The sequence below is a fragment of the Triturus cristatus genome, chromosome 9 (genome assembly GCF_964204655.1).
Source record: "Triturus cristatus chromosome 9, aTriCri1.1, whole genome shotgun sequence".
Classification (NCBI taxonomy): Eukaryota; Metazoa; Chordata; class Amphibia; order Caudata; family Salamandridae; genus Triturus; species Triturus cristatus.
Window position 1 is genome coordinate 1140246753 of NC_140592.1, and position 27585 is coordinate 1140274337.

Sequence of the window (27585 nt, forward strand, 5' to 3'; positions counted from 1 at the left end):
GAGGGGTTAATGGGGGCGTTATATAATAAAACTAAAAAATTACACTATACAGGCCCCACGGCCCATACACTGCAAATCTGGCATGAGGCACAAAGAGCGATGGGATGGGAGGGGACTTTTACACAGGCGACACCTTTATGGGATACCCGACAACTTGGGAGACTGAGAAACACTAAGGGATTCCAACAGTGGGACCTCATAGGGATCTCCAGGGTGGGAGACCTATGGCAGAAGGGTTGGGATGCGTCATTTACTCAGCTGCAAGACACATATAAGCTTGCGAACACCGAAACTTATCGATATGACCAAATACCACATGCCCTACAGGCAGCGATCCCGGCAGACACATAGTTACCTGAATCCTCCCCGTTAGAGGACAGATTACTCACTGACCACCTCTAAACGAAAGCCATTTCCCAGACCTATCGAAAAATAATAAACAATCAACAGGATCCGACAGTGGCCCTGAAAAGGAGGTGGGAGGTGGGCGACCTTGATGAGGAGGACTGGCAAACGGCCTTGATTTCCCCGAGGGAGGTGGCGATACCCTCCACCCTTAGGCTACTCCAACTGAAAGTCCTACACCGCATTTATTGCACACGTACTCTATTGCACAAGATAGGTAGGGCGGCCACTCCATTCTGCCTCCGAAAATGTGGCGCCGAGGGTACTTTCTGGCACACACTCTGGGACTGTCCATGGGTCGCTCCTTTCTGGACCTCTGTTATACGCAGAATGTCCCAAGTCACTACTGTCACTATCCCGCTCGCTCCGAAATGCTGCCTTCTTAACATCTTGGACCCCACAGACTTGACTCATGCAGACCAAGACTGGGTAACATTGGGAATGACATTAGCCAAACGTAAAATAGCACAATGTTGGGGTTCGGAACAGTCCCCAACGCCCCAGCAGTGGTGTCGTGACATGATCACACAATGGTGACCGAGAAAGCAGTCTACATCAACAGAGGTTGCCCCAAGAAATGGACACGAATCTGGGGCAAGTGGAATCATTATCGGGGGGACATCTGTGAACCTCCCCCGCCTGAGCGGGTATCGGATGATAGCGATTAACCTATATGGACTGGGGATAAAGGGGCTGCCACACTGTATCACATCCAAGGGTGTGGGAGAATGGATACAGCGGTTGTTCCTATACACTATGTCATGCCATGTCTGTACAAATCCAAATTATTAATGAAGTGTGCCTTTTATTGCTCCATATTGTATTTCATATCTATTGATGTATGCCAAAAGTTCAATAAAACGTAATTTAAAAAAACCTATTCAGAGAATTATTGATTTTTTTTGCATTGAAACAAAAGTATGTTTTTTTCTTTTAAGACTGTCTGTTCAAAATACCTTCACTTCACCTTAGTTTAGGGATTCCACAAGCCGAAACATGCACATATATACACACCCCATGCCCAAAATGTACTTAGTAGCATCACTTTTGATATGGTACTTCTCGTATTTCTTCATATCTAATATTGGTAAGATATTAGCAAAAAAGTGTTGAAATATTTAAATAATAGAAAAGAGGGTGCCAGCAACTTGCAAAAAGCAAGAGTAGAAATGAGCCGGGAACTAGAAAGACAGGGCTGGACTGAAGGGCATAAAGCAAATATTCTAATGACTCACCTTTTGGACAATGCGGCCCAGCACCTGTAGCGCCAAAGCTCTCTGCTGTATCACTTGGCTCCGGGAAAGGTGAAAGAGTTCTTGAAGAGAGTAACCAGCTCTCTACGGGAAGCAAGAAGAAAAGTTAATTACAAAAAGAAACTGGTTCAAGGAGAAGTGTGGAAAGTAAATCTTACGGCCGTATGTGACTGAAGTCCAAAATTAATTAAGGTTAAGGGGACAATGATTTAATTTGAGGGAACGGAGTAAAGAGGGCAAGAAATCATTAGACAATCACCCACATATTTTGAGAATATTCAAAGGTAAATGGGGCTGGAAGTATATTCTATCAAATAAAAAAACACTTAAAATGCATTCTGAAGCAGGAGTGCTAAATTAATATTAAGCACACTATGCCACTTTAAATGATCAAATAAATACATAAGAGCATCTGTAAAAAGGTGACCAATGTCAAGCTCATTAGATTGACTTACTCAAGAAAAAACAAATGTTCAAGAAAGGGAACCAAGTTAACTCAATTAAAAATTAGTATAAAACAGTAATATGCATCTGTACGCTGGACAAATTAACTTGACAAAATTGTCTTGGACAAGGAAATCTGTTACATCAGATGGGTAGCAGCTATGGAGTAGCATTATAATAGAGGGTATCAGTAAATAAACTTGTATTCAGAAGGGTTTGTAATAGGGACTTCCATCTGCCTTGCACCACATACTAGGGTACCTTTTGCATATCCTTATATTGTACTCCACTGAGGTCTGCAACACACAGACCATCAACCCTCCCAGGCACCCTCTTGAATTACAAATACTTCCTGTGTGTGCCCACCACACTGGTAATATGAACAAGGACTGGGCTAGGTCAGGCTGCTGTTGTGGGCACAAGCACTCTGGATTGGTGTAAAATGCAAACCTGTCAAATTGCTCAGTATACCTAAACTTGCTGCCTATGTCAGCAAAAACATAGGAAAGCTTGTGATGCAGAAAAATTCTGCACGTGTATCAAGTGCTAGATTCTCTATAAACAATATTTTCATGATAAGACTAACACTTACACACTTATTACAAAAGAAGCCGTCAGTGCTTGTCCTTGTCATGCAACTACTAAATTAAAGATCACACAATACTTATCCCAAAGAGAAACTATATTTTTTGACATTTTCGCTTTATAAAGAACACACCTGTGGCCAAAACTGCTAAAAGACTATTATCCCTCAAGATTTTTGCATACATTCCTTTTTCTTTTATGATGAAATTGCTTTACTACTTGTTTCCAAGCTGTCTCACAACATTGAGAAAGGCAGCAAAACCACACAAAAGAACCAAAGAAAAAGGCATACTTGAAAGCAGGGCCGGTACAGAGGGTATGACATGATGTTTAAGATACAATTAAAGTCCGAGTACTGCTCAAAGAGAATTATTAACAATATTAAACAAGCATTTTCAATGCAATAGGTCTCGCATTTGCGAGCGTTTAAGCTATTGCCACTGAAAGTGACAAAGTCTTTTATTTATAAAAAGGAAAACATATATAAAAGGCATTGTTGTTTTGAATGCCAAGAGCTCAAACTCTCGCAAATGCGAGACCACTGTAATGGTGGCCAAGCCCCTTTTTATAGACGGTGCTCGCATATTCAGGTTACCTTGAGCAGCGCCTAACCAAATGGGCGCAGCCAATATTAATGTGAAAGCGCCTATGGTGCTTTCACCCAAGGTAAAAAAAAAAAGTAGTTTCAAAAGCTCTGTAGCGCGGCCACTAAAGTGAAAGCGGCCCGGACTGGAAATTAAATAATTAAATTAGCACGGCCACTAAAGTGAAAGCGGCGCGGCCTGGTAAATAAATAGGTGCGGCCGCTAAATTAAATGCGGACCGCGCGTATATTAAATAATGGCAGCCACTATAAAGTGGATCGCGCTGTAATTTGAATAAAAATATATTACTATTAAAAAAAAGCGGACATGTGCTCCGATGTCGTGGGTGGAATAGGAGAAAAGCATTAAAGAAAATAGTGCTCACCAACTAATAAAGCAGACCGTGTAACAACCGAAGTAAAAGGGCCAGTCCTCGTGGGAGGTTACAAGTGAAGACAAGGCGGTACTAAGGTGGGACTGACAAGCCTATGTACGAATCAGAAGCCAGCATTTACGAAGGGCAATGACATAAGCCAATGACAAATATGGGTGGAGAGTGGGCGGGGCTTCAAGAGCATACTCCAATACAGCATACCTCGCAGAGCGAGCAGCACATGCACGCTGCCCTAGGCTTAAACTAAAAAGTAGTAGTTGAGATCAACCTGTGGGTAACTGAGAGGAACATACTAGATTATGGGGGCCAACCAATTCATTGAAGAAACAAGTGCAGTGCAAGGCTTCATTAAGAAACAATAACAACACGAGGTGGTGAAAAAATTATTCCAAGTGTATTATTAATGCCATTTTAGGTTACTACATGCAATTTAAACTAGTAGGCAAGGTTAGAATTATTAAGGCAAACCAGAGTGCAAATAATAATTTTGGCACCTGAACAACTGCCTATTTAAAATCCGTCCTAAACAATTTGTTACTAAACAATTTAGGCACAAATTCTGCTTTGATCTTTGAAGGCCAGTGGGGTTTGTGGTAAATGTAGATGTAAAATACGTTCTTTAGGTGTTAAAATAACTAAGAAAAATAGCATTATAGTATATTGTTGTCACTATATATGCAACTATGTAAATAACTCTTTGGATGTCGCCCAGTGAATTTTTAAATTTTGCAAAGGACTACCTTCTTGTTCGATTCGCCCTGAATAGTAGCAAGGGTCAGCCTGTAACTTTTCTTGGCCATAATTACACAAACCTCTGCACCTACTTTGATGGAGTACTCACAACCCCACTTGACTGGTCGATCATGGATAAGCATGCCTTTAACAGAAGTCCCTTAAATGTGAAACTCTAGCATCAAAGTAAGTCAAAACCAGAGCCTCATGTGCTTCTTAACGATAGGCAAGACTCACTTTTCGGTTTTATTTTTCCCTTTCATGCCTGTTTCAAATACTCTGCATCTGTTTTTGTCTGAATACATTTTATTTAGCAGCGCAGAAAGTCTGTAACAAACCAGCAATTGGGTGAAAAAATCTTTCTAATGTACATTTTGAGATTGTATGTTCATTGTACAAAAGCCATTTTAATGTGAGTCCAGGACCAACCCACTTCTTAAAATGCAGTGTAGCTGTCTCAGTAGGCAGGCACAGGTTTGTATGTATAGCAGACCCCACCAGCAACAGATGTTAATGGTAGCTCAGCCCAGGTGTAACTGCCAGAGACAGTCAACAGGGACCCCCCAGCACATAACATCCCATGACCTCATGGGAGAGAAGGAATGTAGGTTACCACAACTTGCTTTTTTAGAATTGTGCATCCTTACCTCTGCTTCCTCTCCGTGGTGATGTAAGCCCAAGTGAGTAGGCAAATCAGCATCAGGAGGGATGATTTCACCCTTCAGACTAAACCGTGCTTGAAGACCCTACCAAACAGATAGACATGTTAAAGAGATCAGCAAATAAAGAGGGAGAATATGATAGCAACATTTATATGCTCTCAGAAATACTTTATTTCAAACTGCATTGCTGAAAAAATCGATAAAGCAGTGTTTTTATTCTATTGTGTATTGTACTTTTATGTTACTGATAAGTAATGAATAAAGCTAAATGATTGATTGATAGAGGCACATCCTTTTCTTTAAACTTCAGAGCTCTCGAATCCCATCTCAGATTTTCCAACACTTCATCGAAGAGTTGCCACTCTTCTGACTGCCTTATTCTTTACAGTAACATGAAGAACATTGGATGAATCCTAGATCACCGCATTATTCTCCATGATGCTTGTGATCTTACAATTATTTTAACACATTGATCTAGGAATTTAACACATTTATCCAAAAATCATACAACGCATTATGAAAGATTATATGAAAAGGTTAAGGTTCAGTCTATAATTCAACTCTGCTGTGATGCGAATTAATGAAAACTAAATAGGCAGGGCTACATAACTGGGCAAGGACCACTCGATCTAGATACTGACCGCCTCATGTGGTAGGATTTCTCTCGTCTATATTATCATCTTAACAGCATGCCTTGCTTGCTCTGTTCTGTAGGTAAAAAGCCTAATTGGCATGAATGACTGCATTGATATAACAACTGTGCCATCATTACTTTAACTGTCCAACAGCATTACAAAAATATGTCCATACTGGTGGAATGTCCCCGTCCATTTGAGATGGCATGATCTTTACATTTTCTATGATAAGTGCCTGTTTCTATGTTATACTTTGAGCCCAATGTCGCTGTTGGCAGCAGTCTGTGAAAAGGGACACCCAAGAGTCAGAAAACAACAAGTATTTGCAATGCAATAGGTTTCGCATTTACGCGAGTATAAGCTATTGGCATTGTAAATGACAATGCCTTTTAGTTACATTTTATAAACCAAAACATACATAAATGTTATTGTGATTTACAATGCCAATAGCCAAAACTCACATAAAAGCGAGACCTATTGAATTGCAAATGCTTGTTATTGTTTAAACTGCGAAGATGCCCCCTGGCCAGCCTTTCAACTTGGCTGCTGGCATTCGACAATATGACATCACAACTTAACTGTAATAAGCTATTACAGTTGAGCAGGTACATCATTTTCTTATTCCAAGTGACTAGAGAGGTCAAAGCTCGACTGTAATAAAGAAACTAGAGATGAGTTTTTATACTCGGACAACAAGCTCTCATGCATTATAAGAGGATAGCTATCACGCCTGCTTGGAGAGTCACTGGTATGTTGTTATTTGCTGGAAGAATAGCTCTCAAAGATTGAAGAGCTAAACAGGTGGTTGCTACTGCTTCACATGAACAAACGTTTCTGTAACTGCTTCACGTTCACCGCGTCGCTCTTACTGCCTCATGTGCGAGTGTGTTGATGTTATTCTCCACATTCAGAGAGGGTGGCTGTTAATGCCTCACAGGGAGAGGGTGGTTATTGCTGCCTCACATGCAGAGAATGTAGTTGCTACCTCCTCATATTTTGAGACTGTTAGGGCATCACAAGCAGAGGGTGGATGCTACTGCCTTACATGCCAGCATTGCTGTTAATGCCTCACATGACAGAGTTGCTATTAATGCCTCACATGCAGAGGGTGGCTGTTACATGAGAGCGTTTCTGTCATGCAGAGGATGGTGGTCACTGCCTTCCATAACAAGAGCATTGCGGTGAGTGCCTCACATGTAGATGGAGCGATTACTGCTTCACATAGAGTTAGTGCCTCACATGAGGAGCTTTGCTGTTAGTCACGAGAGCGTTGCTGTTAATGTCTCTCATGGAGAGGGTGGTGATTACTGCCTCACATGACGAGGGTGTTGCTGTTAGGGCCTTACATGCAGAGAAGGTGGATGTTACTGCCTCACATGCAGAGGGTGGGTGTTAGTGCCTCACATGACAAGGGCGTTGCTGTTAGTTCCTCACAAGCAGAGGGGGTGGATGTTACCGCCCCCGGGGACACCACCTCAGCCTCACAACAATATGCTGTTAAAGCACCGAGGCATTAAAGCCTGGCCTGCTCTGGGCCGCTGCTGAAGCATGACATGCTGACGGACGGTCCATGTGAGGCTCGTGTTCAGAAAGGCCTCCCCTGCTGAGTGCGACTGCTGTGTCCTCACGCTGCATTAGGCCTTTGTTAAACCAGTGCAAACAGCCCGACTGTAGGAGACACGTGCGCTGCGAGCTTCACATCACACGGAGAAACACACAACCACTGGTAGGAAAGGGACCGACCGCAGTTACAACTGCAGTGCTCTCAGGGGTGTGTGCAGGCCTGAGGCGTCCCTCAGAAGGGCACATAATGACGTCCCTCCACACCCCACCCCCAGTAGCCCATCCCACTCATCAGTTACCGGCACGAACATACCTCGCCTATTTACTTACCAAACTAGGTGGAATCACTATCTTCGGTGGTGCTGCCTGTGTGCACCGGCACTTATTGTTTCACAAATTAAGCACTGCCTGCCCTGAGCCAGGGCATAGAACCTTGCGCCTATTGAATGTAACCCGGGTATAGGCATGGGTCGCTGAAGGCCATCTCAAGGGCACGTCCAGTAGTTTATTAGCTACTTGAAGAGTATCCGTGGGCTGAGGGAAGCGCACCGCTGGGCGTCGAGGCTCTGTCCGCACCATTCACGGTTGATCGCAGGTACGTGTCCGGATGTTATTTATGGCGCTGGCCAAAGCGCCTCGCCGCCGGCTACGCTAGACACCGCCCCATCCCCCGCCTCTGTGCCCAATACCAAATAAATAAACACCAATAATAGAATTCAGCACAATCACTCATAAGTAATTTAAACTCATTCTTATGTGCTGCACAAAGACTGCCTCTGTCAAGGAAATTAGTTTTCCTACATCATCAGGTCTATTAAAGCCAGCCGAGTATGGCTCGTTCTTCGTGACATTGTGGGTGGCGGTGTCTTGTGCGTCCGCGAGAAAATTGACCCACATTTGTCCGCTTTCGGGGAATCTTCCACACAGGGTTTGGCATTAGCGACCTATAGACAGAAGGGGTTTGATGGGCCAGCCGCCCCGGGCTATCAGTCAGCGCGAGTGAGAACCACCGATGCCGTGGTGAAATAGGAGCCGCCCCCTGGGCGATTTGCCTCAAAGTGAAGCCAATCGTGCAACCCTGTGATCTACTAGCAGTTTTATGTAGCGCCATCGCAGTGCCAAAGCGCTTTACATAGAAGTTTTACACCTTCGGCAATACATAGATTAAAACAATGATCGAGCGTGCATAAGTGAACGACTAAACAGACCCGAGGGCTCAATCAGACAAAAAACAAGCATCGATCTCTTGTCTTTATGGGGCCATGTGTTTCTAATTAGAAACACATGGCCCCATAAAGATAAGAAAGTGATTTGCGACAGCAGCAAAGCAGGCAACCCAGTCCGGATCGGAGGCGAAAGGGCGTCAACCAAAAACCCTAATTTCCAATGCCATGCCACTGTTTAGCATAAACAGTGACACCAGCCAATGGATATGAGGGGTGGGGCTTCAAGCCCTCTTCTCAAAGTCCTCCTTCACAATAAATCTCGCCGAGTGAGCAGCGCATGCGCTGCAAAGCTAGGTGAGCCCTAAAAACTATATTAAAACCATGACATATACAAGTAGCCTGAAGAATGTGGTGTAAAAAAAGCAACAGAGTCAATTCTATGTTACCAATCTGAATGTTTTTCCTCAAACACAGCCAAGCTAGTTTTTATAAAATACCTTCGTAATTTCCGATTTTTAAAAAACAATCTATTACTAAGATCTAAAAATAACACATATACGTATATGTAAGTGAACAATTACAAAAATCATTATTGATCAACTACTATTGTCGATATTGTTCAGAATATATACTGAGTGGTTGAAATTTCTCTTTCAAATTGTTTTTTAGTTCATGATTGTCTTAATAGCTTCAAAAATCCTCTATCTGGTGTGAATATCAATTGGGTTATACTGCTCTTGTAGGGAACTCAAGAGATAAGGTGATGTATTGCTGAAATGACCATTAGGAAAACTATTCCAAATGATTTTCAAATATTCATGATTCAAGTCAAAAACAGCAGTCAGGAATGCAGAACTAGGTAAACAACAGGGTTTCTAAAACAATATCCTCACCCCAGCCCATACTTACCTTCCCCAATGGCATTCGATGGTTTCCTCTATTCGCAATGATTGTTAGTATGGATGGCCCTGCTATCGACTGAATTATGGACAGCTTCTTGGAATGAAGCCTGATAAGAGGAGCAGTGACACTGAATCTAAGGCACTGCCATAGATAAGTAAGAAGTCAGTTTATGGACGAGCACTTTGAAGACAAAAGCTTAGATGATGAAGCGCTTATGTGCAAGCCATCAATGAAGTTATTAAGCATCAGGGGTGTCATCAACAAGGAAGGAGTTTTTTTGATGGAAGATGTAGATGCCGACTTTGAAAGAATGAGGTGTGGCTATCAAGGACTAAATTGTTCATGATGCTTTTCAGGACAGACAAACCCTTAAAGTGCTATGCCTATAAATTCGAATCTTACTGGACATTTTACTCTCAAACTAGTCACCGGAACCACGCTTTTTAAATATGATGGACTGGGCATTAGAAGAAAGCTACTCTCTACTACCAATCTTTCAGGGCAGTTTTTAAAAATAGGAAACACTCCATTCCACAGGGAAGTGTTTAGGATGGAAGCAGCAAATGTACTCCTCATAAGGACCATTGTCAAAGAAACCATTTAGTCCACACAACGTGCCTCTTCTAACGAGCAATCTCATTGGCCTTTGGCTTTTAAGCAATTAGCATGAAACAAGTCGGCATTCAGAGATTACCGTATAATTAACAGGAAAGGATTAGAACCTGGTTTTCCTATTTATGATCAGCCTGTGAGAGGAGCTCGCTCTATGTACGAAAAATTAAGGGGATGCTTTTTACAGGAAAAAACACACTGAGGTTTTATTTTGGATGCGATGTTCTAATTTAAAAGCTGGGAATCACTAATGATGCCTGAAGACTTCATTTCACAGACTATAAAGTAAGAGGCTGATATTGGCCTCTGGGGCTAGGTTTACAGACTGGCACATAAAAGTAACACAACATTAGGTGGAGAGGCTACGGTATTAAACGTGTTCCTTTCATACCACTATGTAAATTGCACCAAAATAATTCCTGGCGAAAGCAAGTTAATCCACGAACAAGCCAATGCTGGCAAAGGTAGATTTTGTTCATGACCATATATTTTATGGTGCCTAAGAGTTAAACACTGGTAAGCTGTATAAGAATTACCAATTTTTCACTACGGATTGTAAATGATAGTATACTTTTTAACATTTATTTTAACATTAATTCAATAAAGATAAAAGCCTCTGTTCACTATCTCCGAACCTGTGACTACGACTGTTTAATGTCTACTGGCCACTGAAACAAAAAGGTCAATAGAAACAAACGTCATACCTTTTTGGTTCTTTTTTGTCTTGCCTGAGGAAGGTCTTTCATCCACTCCAGTTTTTCTAACTCCACCTTGTCCATGTGGACCCATTCTTTCTGGGGCTTTACGGGTAAGTCCTCTTCTAAGCAATAATCATGGAGAGAGTGCAAAGTTATCACCAAAAGAGGAGTGGCACAAAAGCCAACAGCTTGATTGTAATGAAAATCTCAAATCATTTTTAACATGATGGCCAAATACTAAACACAAATACACTCAAATACTGAAATGCAAAACTCTTACACAAGAGGTGTCTAAAAGGGGAGTGGTTTACGAGTGGATTAATTCATTATGAAATTATAACAATGAAAAAGAGCTGAAACTTACTTTCAATTTAGGTCTCGTCCAAAAAATGTAAGGTAGGACAAATGTAGTTTTATCCAAGGTCACTATTCAAAACAGTTTTTTATAATTTATTGCAATATTTGCTTATTGGAATATGAAAAAAGGTTGAACTGTTTTGATGTGATTAAAATAGAATTTACAACAAGATGAAAAAAAGTCAACATGGGTAGACAGAAAAAGGTTGAGGTTGGCTTCACTAGCCTTAAATTATGTTTCAATACATGTCATGTCTGTAGTTCTAAAGATCCACAATACATATCAGTCACGTTACAAACAGCCTCACTTTCAGGGAGGCCCATAAATACAATTTTCACATGTATTTCATAGGTTAGTAAAGCCTACAAGGTACCTCAATCAATAAAGTGTTTTCTCCTGACATCTGTATGTGATCTGCAGGTCACAATCACAAATCTCAGAAAGACTAACTTTGAGTTTCATTCTAGTAGGATAAAGTGAACTGGACAATGAAATCAATTAACTATGTGGTTATTGAAGGTGCTAAATTACAAACTCAATTATTACTATTATAACTACAAAGGTTACACTATGTCAGAGGTAAATGCTAGCAAATAAAACAGCGTGGAAGGTCAGCTGAGATATATTCCAAAATAGTAAAAGATGATTAGAATGTTCCAAGTTCATCTCCATAGCCAGCTCCAAAGTAACTGGAATAGTTTGTTCAGACTGTTCTGACAAGGCAAACTTGCACAGATCAGTATGCATGTTTGATGGATTAATTGGCACTCAGTAAAATAGCAATTGCATAAAAACAGTAAATTGGGGGGTAAGGAGAAGTAATGGTGTGGTGTAGTGTGTATATCTAATTTTAATCTGTGCCAACAGAACTGGGGGAAAATACATCTAAGAATGTGTTGTGACCACTATGATATGGAAAATACAAAATAGGCCCCTCCAATGTTTTATAGATTGGCGATTTAGGTTAGCTCTACTCCTGGCTCTCTGACCAGTCCATCACATATACCCATGACAGCTCTAAATTGTTATCCCTTTCCATGACAAACACCTCCTTAATCTGGGGAGCACCACATGGGATTAATTGGGCATGATTATTGCCATGCTGTACGGTATTTATACACAACTACAAACGGGATGGAATTAACATTGAAACGTCAATCCAAGTAGTCAAGGAATGAGAACCGCAGAAAGTTAGAGAAAAAAGTAGATGCAAGATAGGAAAAATAAATAAGAGCAGACAGATATGAAAAAAGAGAACCACCTTCAGAATTAGAAGCTCGATGTTTATAAGCTTCAATTAAATAAACCATATCCATCTGTTGTGCCACACACGGAAGAACTAAAGAACTTAAATTCATCATTTAGTAGCAAAACTGTGTATTGGAAGTGTGGGATCGCAAAAGTCCCAGTGCTGGGAAGGAAGTCTCTGCCTCTATTTTCTTTTTTTACTAGATGGAAAATGATTTCAGTGGGCAACGACATAGCGTTTTTGACCCTGCTGAGTCCCGAGAGTAAGACAGTGTAGGCAGCTTGCAAATTTCCAAAATGTATGGTGATGCCAATTGCTAACAATGTGAATGTTTCCTTGATCACATGGGTGGTTCTAAAACTTTCAATTGCTCTGTTGTGACTACCTGTTAAATATGCATTTTTTTGCCCTAGCAGTGTGCAAAATGTGCATAATTTACTTTTGCATAATAATACAAAATTCTGTAAATTTATGCGTAATTACACCAAATGCAAATTCATCATTTTGTGCTATATTTGCAGCAATTTGTGCCGCGAGGATGTATTGAAACAACAGTCGCTCGTGTTCCGTTGTTCCTTTACGTTTGTAGTAAAATATTATTGTGAATGGCACATAATTACGAAAAGTGGCATGATGGCGTAATTTCAACCAACAAGTGTGACAAAATTTCCGAAATCACGCAAACTGCATTGATGTAATGTGAATTTCGCCCAGGCCTAATCTTTGAATGTACGCTGGTGAGTAATCTCCGCTCAGTTATAAGTCTACTACTCCTTACTAAGCTGTGTGTTTCATCTATGCTGCAACTCTTTTTTTTAAAGACTTTTCTCTATTAGAGAACATGTCATCACCTTCAACGTGGGAGATAAATGGTCCCAAATATTTGCAATATTGCTTTTGATACAATAATGTGGTTTTCAAGGGCCTAACCTATTGGGCTTTCCCTCATTAGGCGGTGAGGTCAATTTTATTCCAACCCAGGTATATTTCAGAAACAGCTGGATAATCTTTCTCAAGACAAATAACCTCCGGAAATAGAAAATGCACTGTGTCACTGATTGGGGGGTGGAGGGGGAGGTTGGGGTGGGGGGTTATATAGGGCGAACTAGACCCGAAGGTATCAGAGTGCTTTACATGAGCACCAGTTGCGTTACAGGTGGACACATTCATTTTTATTTGATTTTTTTGTTAGGAACGGGGAGATTAAGTGATTTGCACAGAATCACAGGCTATTGTGCACCCCTGCCGAGATTCAAACCCAATTCCCCAGCTTCGACGTCGACCGCCCTAGCAGTTAGGCCATATCCTCTCCAGTGAACTTTGTTTCAACTGTGGTTTTCAAGGCGACATATTGTAGATCAAAATCATTTTTAAATTCCACTTTACATTTATTTTTCGGACCAACATTCTATGTTAAAATTCTGAGTGAAAGTGATTCTCATTTTTCAGCAGCAGAGGTGAGGGTGATAATAATAATGCATTGGTAATTTTATAGAGCTTCATCACTCGTCTCACCGCACTGCATGCAATAGGAACTTCTATTTATCAACTAGAATGAAGTAAGAGGAGGTCAGAGGTTGATAAGAAGGGAAAGTGGGGATTCAAACCGGTGACATCAGAGCACAAATGTAGCCACTGTACTGCTACCTCACACAATGGCTTGCAGCTATTTCAACACCTTTGTGAGTTCCACATTTATCTTACTCGGTATGTTTGTCAATGGAAAGGTTTTAATAAAGGCATAAATCAAATCTTAAAGGGTAAGACGGACTCTTTGTCAAGTTCTACCGATAGTAGGGGTCAGCGGTAAACTCTGGTGTTCTAGGCTGAGTTGCAGAGTTTTGTCCACTCCGCGCTCCGCTTAGAGCGCAGAGTTTCAGAAAAACTCCCCCAACCGCCATGTGGCAGAGTTTTTCCTCGCATGCGACTCGCCAACATTAAGTTGCCGAGCGAGAAAAATCAAGCGCCTCCCGGTGAGATTTCTCAATGCGGACGGTCGTAGTAAGTTGCAACCGCTCGCGTTGAGAACGCTGCCGCTCAAGAAGGAAATCTACTGGAGCGCGAGAAAGAAGCAGCGCCCTCTGGTGCGCCACTTAGTGCCGTTTGCGCTGATTTTACAGCGCATACAAGCTACCAGTACTAAAAATCAGCGCAAGCAGTGTGACGTACCAAACTCTGCAGTTTGTGAACCTCCGCAGAATGTCGTGGTGGTTTTAAGTAACTCCGCAAGTTCCAGCCTTCCCCTAACTGATAGCCAGTAGACCTCCCAAAGGTAACATTTTCACAAAAAAGACCGTAGAATGTCTCACCACATACAGGGAACTCTCTGCTGTGGTTAGCCAGGCTGCATGGACACAGAATCAATCACCACAGACATAAGAGTTTTACGCTGTGCAGGCATCCTGTTTATTTTAAAGAAAGGTTAAGATCCAGCTCCTCTCGAGTCCCATTAACATACAAAAACACAGAGTGCATCCAGTAGGTCAATGCATTTTGGCACAGTAACTTCACCAGAGGAAAAGATACACCAAACTCCAACCTTTATGCTGTTACACACCGTGAGAGCAGAGAAGTTTTAGGGCATGGGCAAAGTGGGCTCTGGCCCAGGACCCCAGCCTTTCAGGGGGGCTCCTGATAGAACCACCTCTTTTCTGCCAGAGTTTTGCCCTGATGAACTTGAATCATTCTTAACAAAATAAATGAAAGGAAAATTGGTATTTGAAACAGACATTTTACAGATGGTATTTGAAACAGACATTTTGCAGAGAAATGTTTTGTTTAAGTTTCATTCTTTCAGATCCAACCAGGACCTCCCATGTTCCTATGTCATCGATTATTTGCAGTAATATTACTATACTGCTTCTGTGTTACAATATTGAAAACACACCTCACTATCCCTAAATAATATATGTAAAACATTTAGAATTTGGACCACAGTGCCTGTGCAAGGTCAGTGACCTGGCCAGAGAGGACATGAAAGAGCTGAGAATGGGTCATAAATTAAAAGCTGTCCTGAACAGGGGCCACCAAAATACATTTGGCCCAGGGCCCCCAAAATCCTTAAGATGTCCCTGCCTGAGAGTAAAGGGTTTGTATGTATAAAGGTCCCTGCCTATTCCTTTACTAATTGATAGAAGGTCAGCACTGTGATCCCAACCCTATCTGCTGACCATCCATAATAAAATATACAATTGGATATTTGTACTGGACTGTTAAATGTTTTAACTTTTAGTCACATCTATTTTTGTAATTTTTATTTTTTTTAATTTTTATTTCCAATGACAAAAAAAGACATACACATCAACAATGCGATAATGTATCATATCATCATTATGCGTAGATAGTGATAAACCAAAAAACATCCTCACAAATCCAACAAAAATACAAAAAACATCAAATTATACTACCACAAAAACATCCTGAGCGATATCTTCAGAGTCGCATTGAAATGTTAGAGCATCCACCCTCCATTCACCCAGACTGCAACCCCGAGTCGCTCGCCACATCACCTCACAGCGTCTAACTCATTTCACCCTGCTCTGCTTCCGCCGCTCTCTTCTGAAGGAATTGTCTCAGAGGCTCCCATATATACTTTGGTTTAGAAACTGTGGACAACTGTTCAGCGTAAGTCTCCATATTACCTTTGCAGTAGACCAGGTCCTTGATCCAGTGGTCTACTTTTGGGCTGCGTCTCCCGCCCCACGTGATAGCCACTCTTCGCTTAGCCATGAGCACCGCCAAGCGTACGAATCTACCACATACTCCCTTTACCTGCGGAACGCAAGACAACAGGCAGACCAGCGGAGTACACTGTAGTTCTACACCCGCCATGTCCTTTATGTTTCTCACAACAAGCATCCAAAAATCAGCCACCCCACGACAACCCCAAGCAAGGTGCATAAAGTCAGCATCAGCCTGGCCACAACACGCACAGCAGCTAGATTCACGCAACCCATATCGATGTAGGCGTGCCGGCGTGCAATAAACCTGATGTATGTATTTAAAATGTATGATCCGCAAGTTCCCATTCATGACAAGCGTACGCGTTAATTCACATACATACTTCCAATCTTTCTCCAATATTGGAGCAGGTAAACAGGCATTCCATCTCTCCCGGGCTTGTCAGGCCGACTCATACACTCTTCCCTTATTAGCCTGTATAACCTGGAGACCAATTTTTTATCAGTGGGGGTAGTGAGCACGAGCTGTAGGGACATCAGTGTAGGAGGCTCAAGAGAGTAAGTGTCGTAATGAGCTCTAATGGCGTGTCCGAGTCTGTGCAGCGCGAATCGAAACAACAATGTGGGATTACTTATATATTGTAAAGTGTCCAGCGTAAGAAACGTACCCTCCGGGTAGAGATCCCGCATCAGCTGGAAACCCACCTCATTAAGCAGTCGCATCGACGGCGCCTCCTGGGTCACTGACTGTGCCCCGTGGTGTTCTATATGCATGGCTGGTGCATATATAGGTAATTTATGAGCCAGTCGTCCAATCTCCTGCCAAACAGCTATCGTCGTGTCCACCACATTGATTTCTGTTCTCGGAATGCCACGTGTCCGGTGCGTGATCATGCTGTGTAACGGAACTGGGCTGGTGACCCCCTCTTCCACCGCGACATGTGGAGAGAACGCGTGTGGTCTCACCCAATAATACACATGCTGGGCCTGCGCAAGATAATAGACATAGAAGTCAGGTGCCCCGAACCCACCTTTATCGTAATCGCTGGTAAGGACAGACCAATTCACCCGGGCATGTTTGCCACCCCAGACCAACCGAAGTAGGGTCCCACAGAGAGTGCTAAAAAAAACCTTTGACAACACAATCGGGATATTCGTGAATAAATACAAAAACTGCGGCAAGACTACCATCTTGAGTAAGGCAATGCGATCCGCCAAAGAGAGCGGCAGCGTTACCCATAAATCCACCTGCTGGCCCAGCTTGGTGTATGCTCTCCCATAATTCTCATGTATAACTATCCAGGTCACGGTGGATCCAGACTCCAAGATACTTAACTGGGTCTACGGACCATATCAACGGATATTCCGTCGTAGATTCCGTTAAAGGTATAACCACGGATTTTTCCCAATTTACAACTAGTCCCGAAAGGCGGCCGAATCTTACATACTCTCGGAGAAGCTGAGCCAGATACCGCAAGGGCTCACGAACAAAGAGCACCATGTCGTCTGCATAAAGCGAAATGGCAACTGGGCGATAGTTAAAGTTCAGCGCCGTTTCCCTATGTCTCTGCCTAATAACGCACACCAGTGGTTCCAGAACAATCGCAGAGAGTAGCGGCGACAGGGGGCAGCCCTGACGCGTGCCCCGCTTAATATCAAATGGGTCCGATGTCAAACCACCAACAAGCATTCTAGCAGACGGATCCGCATACAGCACCCTGATCCATTGTATAAATTTAGGCGGGAATCCCATATGCTGAAGAACGAAAAAAATATTTCCACTCCACCGAATCAAAAGCCTTGGCTGCGTCCAGCAGGACCGCCGCGGCAGACATGCGTGGCTCCAATATATGAAACATGGAGGAAATAGTCCACAGATTGTGCGACGTGGATCGGTCAGGTGTAAAACCCCGATTGGTCCGGTAGAACCAGGCAAGACATCAGGGGTTGTAGCTTAACGGCCAGAATCTTGGCCAGTATTTTGGCGTCTATATTGATCAGTGAGAGTGGTCTATAAGGTGTCCGTCCTGACTTGGTCAGTTACGGTCGCTCCCTCCTGCCCCCGCTCTCTCCTGCCTCGAGCTGGGTATCGTTGCGCAGCCCTGCTGCTGATCATAGTTATCGTCCTTTGCTGCACTTATTGTTTATTTTAAACATTGTATTGTCCTGCCGAGATCGTGTGCCCGTGTTTGCTGCCCTTTGCTGCATTATTTGTATTTGTGCTCCTGCATTAGCTGCTCCCTGCTTTGGCATTGTGCCTGCTTTGGCATTGTGTGGCCGCCCGCGTAGTTCTTTGATCGGTTTCACCCGACCCGGTCGGCGCTTCCGCCCCAGCCGCCATTGCTGTTGTTGTTGTTGTTGGCCAGAGCCCGCCCCCTCCACCACGCACCCGCCTCCCAGCTGCTCCTCCCTCCCACTAAACTACATAGCCTCCACTTCGGACATCGTAGCGCTGTGTCCGTCCTGACTTGGTCAGTTACGGTCGCTCCCTCCTGCCCCCGCTCTCTCCTGCCTCGAGCTGGGTATCGTTGCGCAGCCCTGCTGCTGATCATAGTTATCGTCCTTTGCTGCACTTATTGTTTATTTTAAACATTGTATTGTCCTGCCGAGATCGTGTGCCCGTGTTTGCTGCCCTTTGCTGCATTATTTGTATTTGTGCTCCTGCATTAGCTGCTCCCTGCTTTGGCATTGTGCCTGCTTTGGCATTGTGTGGCCGCCCGCGTAGTTCTTTGATCGGTTTCACCCGACCCGGTCGGCGCTTCCGCCCCAGCCGCCATTGCTGTTGTTGTTGTTGTTGGCCAGAGCCCGCCCCCTCCACCACGCACCCGCCTCCCAGCTGCTCCTCCCTCGCCCCTTCCCCCTCCCACTTATGACAGTTGCTCTTGCGCGCAGCGTTCACGCGCAGCGTCCGCGCCCAACCCGCGCCGAAGGTGCGCCAAAGGTAAGCCCGTCTACGCCCGTCCGCGCCTGGACCGCGCCCAGCGCCAGACCCCCTGCCCCTCGCACTGCCCAGCCCCCCCGCGTTACCTACGATGCCGCCACCCTCCTAGCCCTTAACCCCGGTCGCGCCCCCTACTGCATCCAAGCCGCTCCAGGACGCACCCATGGACCGTTCTCCTGCCCCTCCTGCAAATTCAGCGGCACCGTCAACATCTCCGCTCCGACCACACCACAGATTCCCGACCCCAACCACCTAGAATGCATCCTTCTCAACACCCGCTCGGTCCACAGGCACGCCATTGACCTTTGGAACCTACTAGACACCATCTCTCCAGACGTCGCCTTCCTAACGGAAACATGGATGAACGCCTCCTCCGCCCCTGACATCGCCATCGCTATCCCTGACGACTATAAGATTACACGCAAAGACCGCACCGACCAAACAGGAGGAGGAATCGCTATCGTCCACAAGAAATCAATCCACATCTCAACCAGCTCTGACGCCAACCTCGCCAACTCCGAACACCTCCACTTCCAGATCCACATCGACCCCAAGACCACACTCAGAGGCACCCTCCTCTACAGACCACCAGGACCCCGCGCAAAATTCAGTGAAGACATCACGGACTTCATCACCCCACACGCGCTCCCCTCCAAAGACTACATCCTCCTGGGAGACCTCAACTTCCACCTTGAGAAGATCAACGACCGCAACACCGCCACCCTCTTAGACAACCTCGCCAACCTCGGACTTAAACAACTGGTCACTTCCCCCACCCACATCGCAGGTCACACACTCGACCCCATCTTCACCTCTAGCAACCATGTCTCTTTCAACCACACTACGGAGCTCCTCTGGACTGACCACAGCTGCGTCCACTTCACCTACAACAAGCCGAAACCCATCACCCACCTCCAACCAACTCTACAAAGGAACTGGAACAAAATCACCACGGAACAGATCTCCTCATCGCTCCTTCAAACCTCCCCAGCCCTCTCTTCTGACGCCAACGAAGCCGCCTCCAACCTCACCCTTTGGTTATCCAACACCGCAGACACCTTAGCACCACTGAAAAAACGCCTACACAAAATCAAGAAGGCCTCATGGTTCAACGAGGACCTCAAGAAATCCAAGAAACTATGCCGCTCCCTTGAAAAGGCCTGGAAAAAAGACTCATCCACCAGCAACAAGGACGCCTTCAAAAACGCCATCCGTACTCACCACCAACTGATCCGAAAAGCCAAAAAAACAGCATTCAAGGATCGACTCGACAACAACGCCCACAACAGCAAGGAACTTTTCAACATCGTCAAGGAATTTTCCAACCCCTCGGCCAACTCCAACGACATCACCCCCTCTCAAACTCTCTGCGACTCCCTAGCCTCTTTTTTCCACAACAAGATTGCTGACATCCACAACAGCTTTGACAACCAACCCGGAAGCCAACCCACCCTACCATCAGCTGACTATCTTCCCCCCGTTAACACCCTCAACGCCTGGAACCCAATCACCACTGAGGACATGTGAGAAAGTGCCATCTTTCTTGCATGGTATGCCCCCACTTTTTGCTAAATTGCTGAATGTACTTCGATTGAGTGTACCCTGGGTTCCTGCCAATCAGGTGCCCAGGGCCTATGTTCCTTCCTTAAACCACACAAACTCCAAATTGGCAAACCCTAGCCACATGTCAGCCCCTAGTAAATGGTACCCTAGGTACCCAGGGCCTTGTGACCAGGGAAGGCCTCTAAGGGCTGCAGCACTCATTGTGCCACCCTCAGAGGCCCTGTACCCTTACACACACACACTGCCCTTGCAGGCTGAGTGTCTGGGTGCAGGACAAAACAAAGAGTCGACATGGCACACATCACTGTGTACCATGCCCATCACCTACACTGCCAAGGCATATGTCAGCCACCCCTCTAGCTGGGTGCATTACGCCTATGGTGTGGGCACAGGAGCAGGAGCCCTGTGCCCCTACAGTACCCGGGTCCATTCCTGGGCACTGTAAGTGCAGTGCTGTCATTTAAGAATACATGGTGCTGAGAGCTTGTCAAACACGAGCTCCACAGCACCATATTGGCAACACTGAAGCCTGGGAAGTTTGGTATCAAACTTCTCAGCACATTGAACCCACACTGATGCCAGTGTAGGATTTAATGTACTAAGCACCCCAGAGGGCATCTTAGAAGATGCCCCCTTACAGCTAACTTGCAATCCACGTCTGCTCTGAGGCTGCCCAGGCTGCCACACAGCAGACACGTTGCTGGACCCCTGGGTGGGAGAGCCCCTGCTCTCCCGGGCCTGCAACAATGCACATCCTGGGTGAGGTGAGAAATCTCCTCCCCCAGGATGAGCAAAGGGAAGCTTCAAAGGCATGCCGCCAGTTGGAGTTTCCCCAGGCCACTGCAACCCCCCACTCTGGCGGGAAGCTTGGCCGGAAACCCCATACAAGGACAGGGGATGTGCCAGCCTGCCCACCCCACCCCTCAGGTGGGGGAGGCGAGGTGAAGCACATCTCCGGGCTCTCGCTATCTTGAAGATGGGAGGCCCTACCCTATCAGGATTAGGCTACTGCCCCCCTCCCACAGGAGAGAGGCAGGATAGGGGGTGTACCCACCCCAGGACAAGGACCCATTGGTCCCTGGCCTTCACCTACCTGTAACGCCCCTAAATCTAGTATTTAGGGGCCCCCTGAACCTTCCTTCCTCAGATTCCAGATAGAAAAACGACAAGAAGAGCAAGAAGAACAAAGACCTGCCCTGCAGCTGCTAAAAAGAGAAGAAGACACCAACTGCTTTGGCCCCAGCCCTACCGGCCTGTCGACTCTCGAACCTGCACCAGCGCGGCATCCCACGTGGCCAGCAACCTCACCAACCCCGGAGGACCTGGCTACCTTTTAGCTCTAAGCCCCTGGGACTCCCACGAGTAGAGGCTCTACTCAAGAAACCTACTTGCTATCCCTGGCACCAGCCCGGGACCGCGGACCCAACACACTCTGCACCAGCCAAGCCTGGCCAGTGCCGGAGTGGACAAAGACCCAGAGGACGACCCCACGGCGACTGTGACCCAGAGTCCGGCACCCAAGGACCCCCCTCGACATCCCGGAAGAAGCCTGCAGCCTCAGAACCAAGTGCCACCCCAGCCGCGATCAACCAGAGGGTAAGATCCCCGACGTCAAAAGGCACCCCTGCACCCGGCGCCCTGCGACCCCCTGTGCCCAATCCTGGGGTACCCACCTAACCTACAACTACCCAACTTACCTCTCGAAGTGGTGGTGGCACCTGAAACATCCTCGTCCCCGAGCCTGCAGCCTCTTTCCAAACCGGAACATTCCCATTGATTTCCATTGAGCGCCCTAAGGCTCAAAAGCACCCTGCACCCAGCCGCCCGAGTGGCCCTGGCAGTGCCCTCTCTACTCTAACCTACTTCCCCACTTGCCCTGAGTAAGTGACCAGGAGCCCAGCTCCCACAGCCGCGTGGCTTGCCAGACAGCAGCCACCAACCAAGGCCCCCCTATCCCTCATAGGATAACATTGGGCCCAACTCTCTCTGCACCCGGCCGTCCTGAAACCGCTGAGGGTGAACCAACTGCAAACGAAATTACTTACCTGCTTTTGATAAGGACCCCAGTCCTGGGTCTAGGCACCCAGTCCTGGATTACTAAAGTAACGATAAAGTACTCTACCTGCAATTTGAATTTCTTGCCATAGAGATCCATTGAATGTTTTCTGTGAAATATTTTCTAAGTGCTAACTTTTGAAATAGCTAAATATTATCTAAAAATCATTACAGTTATTAAGTCGACTTTCTTCACTTGATTCTGAATACTGACCCCAGGCTGGTTCTAGGATCCAGACCTGGAATTCCAAAAGTAATCTGAAAAGTAATTTATTCCAAATAACCTGAATTTACCATTGAGCTCAATGCATTGTTATGTTTAGGAAATAGGATTGTTTATTGCAACCAACTGTGACTGTTTACACAAATTTATTGCTTGAAACAAAAGTATTTATATTCAACCTCTCATTCTGAGAAAGTATATTTTTACCCCCTTGTGGTTCTAAAAATAAAACAAGCATATATTTTATATATACAAATCATTGGCCTAGAGTTCAGTTATTGAGTGTGTGAAACCATTTGCTGACTGAGTGTGTACAATAAATGCTTTACACTGTCCTCTGGTACTGCCTTACTGCTCGACCAAGCTACCACTTTTGAGAGTAAGGTCATACCTAACTTTGACCTCTATCAGCCTCTGGGGGACTGTGGACTCTGTACACCCTGTACCTATTAGGGAACAGTATATACAGAGCCACTTTCTCACATTGGTGGATCAGCGGTGGGATACAAACTTGCATTTGTTGGACTACTTGGTTACCATCTGATCACACGACAGAACTCTTAAAAATTGCCTTTAGAATTCTGATTGGTTTTTCCAAAATTACTAAAAGTCTTGCTAGGGCCTTGCTTAAGTCCCATTAGAATTTTAGAAAAATAAAAGTCACTATAGTCAGGGTAGAGGGTTAGAACTGTCAGGTTAGAATGTCTCAAACAAACCCAGCTATTAGTGATAATAATAACATGGACCTGGTGGAGGAGCTCGACCTCACACCTTACTTACACTTGTCTTTCAAGGAATTGAGGTCCTTATGTAAACTCAAAAATTTACAAATGGGTCAGCATCCATCCAAACAAGGGCTCCAGGAGCTCCTGGCTGAGTATGCTAAAGACCACCCATCTGAACATGGTGATGGCCAGTCAGATGAGGAAAGGGAAACAGGGGAGGAGGACAGCAACCTCCCCATACTATTCCCTAGGGAGGAGATGGCACCCATACCCTCCAACTCAAGACATAGCATCTGGGCACCTAGAGACCACACAGGTGGCTCTGGTCCCAGAGACAACACTGGGGGACCCCCCAGTGAAGAGGACAGCCTTGTGAGGCTGGCCAAAAGAATAGATCTAGAGTCCAGGCTGCTGGCTCTAGAAAAGGAAAGGAGAGAGATGGGTTTAGCACCCATCAATGGTGGCAGCAATAATAAAAACAAGGATACGGAGGAAACTTCTGACCTTAAAATCCCCAAAGGGATTGTCCCTAAATTTGAGGAGGGTGATGATATCACCAAATGGTTCACAGCCTTTGAGAGGGCTTGTGATATCAGGAAAGTAAAGAAACCTCTCTGGGGGGCACTCCTGTGGGAACTGTTCTCTGGTAACTGCAGGGACAGGCTTCTGACTCTCTCTGGGCCAGAAGCAGGATCCTATGACCTCATGAAGAAAGCTCTGATTGAGGGATTTGGATTCACCACTGAGGAGTATAGAATTAGGTTCAGGGGGGCTCACAAAACCCAGACCCAGTCCTGGATTGATTTTGTAGATTTCTCAGTGAAGACACTGGATGGTTGGTTAGCTGGACATGGTGTGCAGGATTTTACTGGATTGTACAATTTATTCATGAAGGAACATATTTTGAGTAACTGCACAAATGAAAAGTTGCATCAGCATTTGGTAGACCTAGGTCTAATTTCTCCCCAAGAATTGGGAAAGAAGGCGGACCACTGGGTCAAGACTAGGGTGACCAAGACAACCACTGGGGGTGACCAAAAGAAGGTGGTCACAAAACCTCCCCAGGGGAAAGGTGGTGAGAATCCCCAAGATAAAAAGTCTGAGTCTTCCAAAGGGCCCCAAAAACCTGTTCAGGTGGGTGGGACCCAAACTACTCCCTATGTGCCCCAACCATATAGGGGGAAGAACTTTGATCCCTTAAAGGCCTTTTGTAATACCTGTAAGAAGCAGGGACACCTAACTGTATCTTGCCCCCAAAACAAAGCCCCTAAGGCACCCAGTACAGCCACTCCTGGGGCAGCAAGTATACAAATGGGATCAGAGGTGTACCCTGAGCAAATCTGGGAACACACTGAAGCAAGTTTAGTCTCCTTGGGAGAAGTGGAGTTTGCCACTGTGGCTGTGTGGCCCCCCAACTTGAAGAAATACTTACAGTACCCCTGGGTGAATGGAACTAGGGTAGAAGCTCTGAGGGATACAGGTGCCAGTGTCACTATGGTGAAAGACACACTGGTTTCCCCTGAGCAATACTTGATTGGGAAGTCTTACCCAGTCACCAACGCTGACAGTGTCACCACTAGTCATCCCATGGCCATGGTAACATTAGGCTGGGGGGGGGTTACTGGCCTGAAACAGGTAGTGGTCTCTCCAAAGTTGCCAGCTGCATGTCTGCTTGGAAATGATCTGGAAACCTCAGCCTGGGCTGAGGTTGAGTTAAAGGCCCATGCAGCCATGCTGGGCATCCCTGAATTGGTGTGTGTGCAAACCAGAGCACAGAGCAAGAGGAAGGGTGAAAAAGTAGGTTTGGAGCCTGGAATAATGGCCCAACCAACCAAGAGGAAGGGCAAGAAGACTGGGGGACCAGCTTCTGTACAGCCAAACACTCAGAACCCCTCTCCCCCTGGAGAGGATGTAGATACATCTGAGGGAACTGAGTCCATGGAGCTTGACCCTTACCAGGTTGAACTCTTGGGCCCAGGGGGACCCTCTAGGGAAGAGCTGTGCCAGGGTCAGCGAGACTGTCCCACTCTTGAAAGCCTGAGACAACAAGCTGCTTCAGAAGCCAGGGGAGATGTCAGTGGTACCCATAGAGCTTATTGGGAAGAGGGATTACTGTATGCTGAGGCAAGAGACCCCACTCCTGGAGCCACCAGGAGGGTGGTAGTGCCACAGAAGTACAGGGAGTTCCTCCTAACTTTGGCTCATGACATCCCCCTAGCTGGACATCTGGGGCAATCCAAAACTTGGGAAAGGTTAGTGAGTCACTTTTACTGGCCCCAGATGCACCAAAAGGTGAAGGAGTTTGTCAGCTCCTGTGTTACCTGTCAGGCCAGTGGCAAGACAGGTGGCCACCCAAAGGCCCCCCTCATTCCACTACCAGTGGTGGGGGTCCCCTTTGAAAGGGTAGGTGTGGACATTGTGGGTCCACTCGAACCTCCCACAGCCTCAGGGAACAAATTCATTCTAGTAGTAGTGGATCATGCTACTAGGTACCCTGAAGCAATTCCACTTAGGACTACTACAGCTCCTGCAGTAGCCAAGGCCCTCCTGGGTGTCTTCACCAGGGTGGGTTTTCCTAAGGAGGTGGTTTCAGACAGAGGTTCCAACTTCATGTCTGCTTACCTAACACACATGTGGAAAGAGTGTGGAGTGCAGTACAAGTTTACTACACCCTACCACCCACAAACCAATGGCCTTGTTGAGAGGTTCAACAAGACATTGAAAGGTATGATCATGGGACTCCCTGAGAAACTCAAAAGGAGGTGGGATGTCCTATTACCATGCTTGCTTTTCGCCTACAGGGAAGTGCCACAGAAGGGAGTAGGTTTCTCACCCTTTGAACTTCTGTTTGGTCATCCTGTAAGGGGACCACTGTGTCTTGTAAAGGAGGGCTGGGAGAGGCCTCTTCAAGAACCCAAACAGGACATAGTGGACTATGTGCTTGGCCTAAGGTCCAGAATGGCTGAGTATATGGAAAAAGCATCCAAGAACCTTGAGGCCAGCCAGGAGCTCCAGAAGCACTGGTATGACCAAAAAGCTGCACTGGTTGAATTTCAACCAGGGCAACAGGTGTGGGTTTTGGAGCCAGTGGCACCAAGGGCTCTCCAAGACAAATGGAGTGGCCCTTACCCTATCCTAGAGAGAAAGAGTGAGGTCACCTATCTAGTTGACCTGGGCACTAGCAGGACACCCAAAAGGGTCATCCATGTGAACCGCCTTAAACTCTACAATGATAGGGCTGACATCACCATGCTGATGGTGACTGATGAAGAACAGGAAGCAGAGAGTGAGCCACTCCCTGACCTCCTATCCTACAGCCCAAAAGATGGGTCAGTAGATGGTGTGATTTTCTCAGACACCCTCTCTGCCCAACAGCAGACTGACTGCAAGCAAGTCTTGCAACAATATGCTAGCCTCTTTTCCCTGACCCCTGGTCTGACAAGCTGGTGTACCCATGATGTGGACACTGGTGACAGTGCACCTGTCAAGAACAAAATCTATCGACAGTCAGATCAAGTCAAGGAAAGCATCAAAGCTGAGGTCAGCAAGATGCTGGAGTTAGGGGTCATTGAGCCTTCAGAGAGCCCCTGGGCTAGCCCAGTAGTTCTGGTCCCCAAACCTCATCAACAGGGTGAAAAGAGAGAGATGAGGTTCTGTGTGGACTATAGAGGGCTCAACTCTGTCACCAAGACAGATGCTCACCCTATCCCAAGAGCAGATGAACTGATAGACAAATTGGGGGCTGCCAAATTTCTCAGTACCTTTGACTTAACTGCAGGGTACTGGCAGATTGGCATGGCCCCAGGAGCAAAAGAAAAGACAGCATTCTCCACCCCTGATGGGCATTATCAGTTTACTGTGATGCCCTTTGGGTTAAAGAATGCCCCTGCCACCTTCCAGAGGTTGGTGAACCATGTCCTGGCTGGGTTGGAGTCCTTTAGTGCAGCTTATCTTGATGATATTGCTGTCTTTAGCTCCACCTGGCAGGATCACCTGATCCACCTTGGGAAGGTTTTAGAGGCTCTGCAGAGTGCAGGTCTCACTATCAAAGCATCCAAATGCCAGATAGGGCAGGGCACTGTGGTGTACTTGGGCCACCTTGTAGGTGGAGGCCAGGTACAGCCCTTACAACCCAAAATCCAGGCCATCATGGAC

The 27585-nt window shown here is 45.8% G+C and overlaps 1 protein-coding gene across 1 annotated transcript in view; it reads right to left on the minus strand.

The window, feature by feature from the left end:
- RPAP1 (RNA polymerase II associated protein 1) overlaps positions 1 to 27585 on the minus strand; it is a 315008-nt gene that overhangs the window by 192497 nt on the left and 94926 nt on the right. Inside the window, exons 8-10 of the mRNA XM_085627070.1 lie at positions 10643 to 10758; positions 5045 to 5143; positions 1641 to 1742 (exon numbers count right to left, since the gene is read on the minus strand). Of these exons, the coding sequence (XP_085483196.1) occupies positions 1641 to 1742; positions 5045 to 5143; positions 10643 to 10758 (317 nt within the window). The remainder of the gene's footprint in view (positions 1 to 1640; positions 1743 to 5044; positions 5144 to 10642; positions 10759 to 27585) is intronic.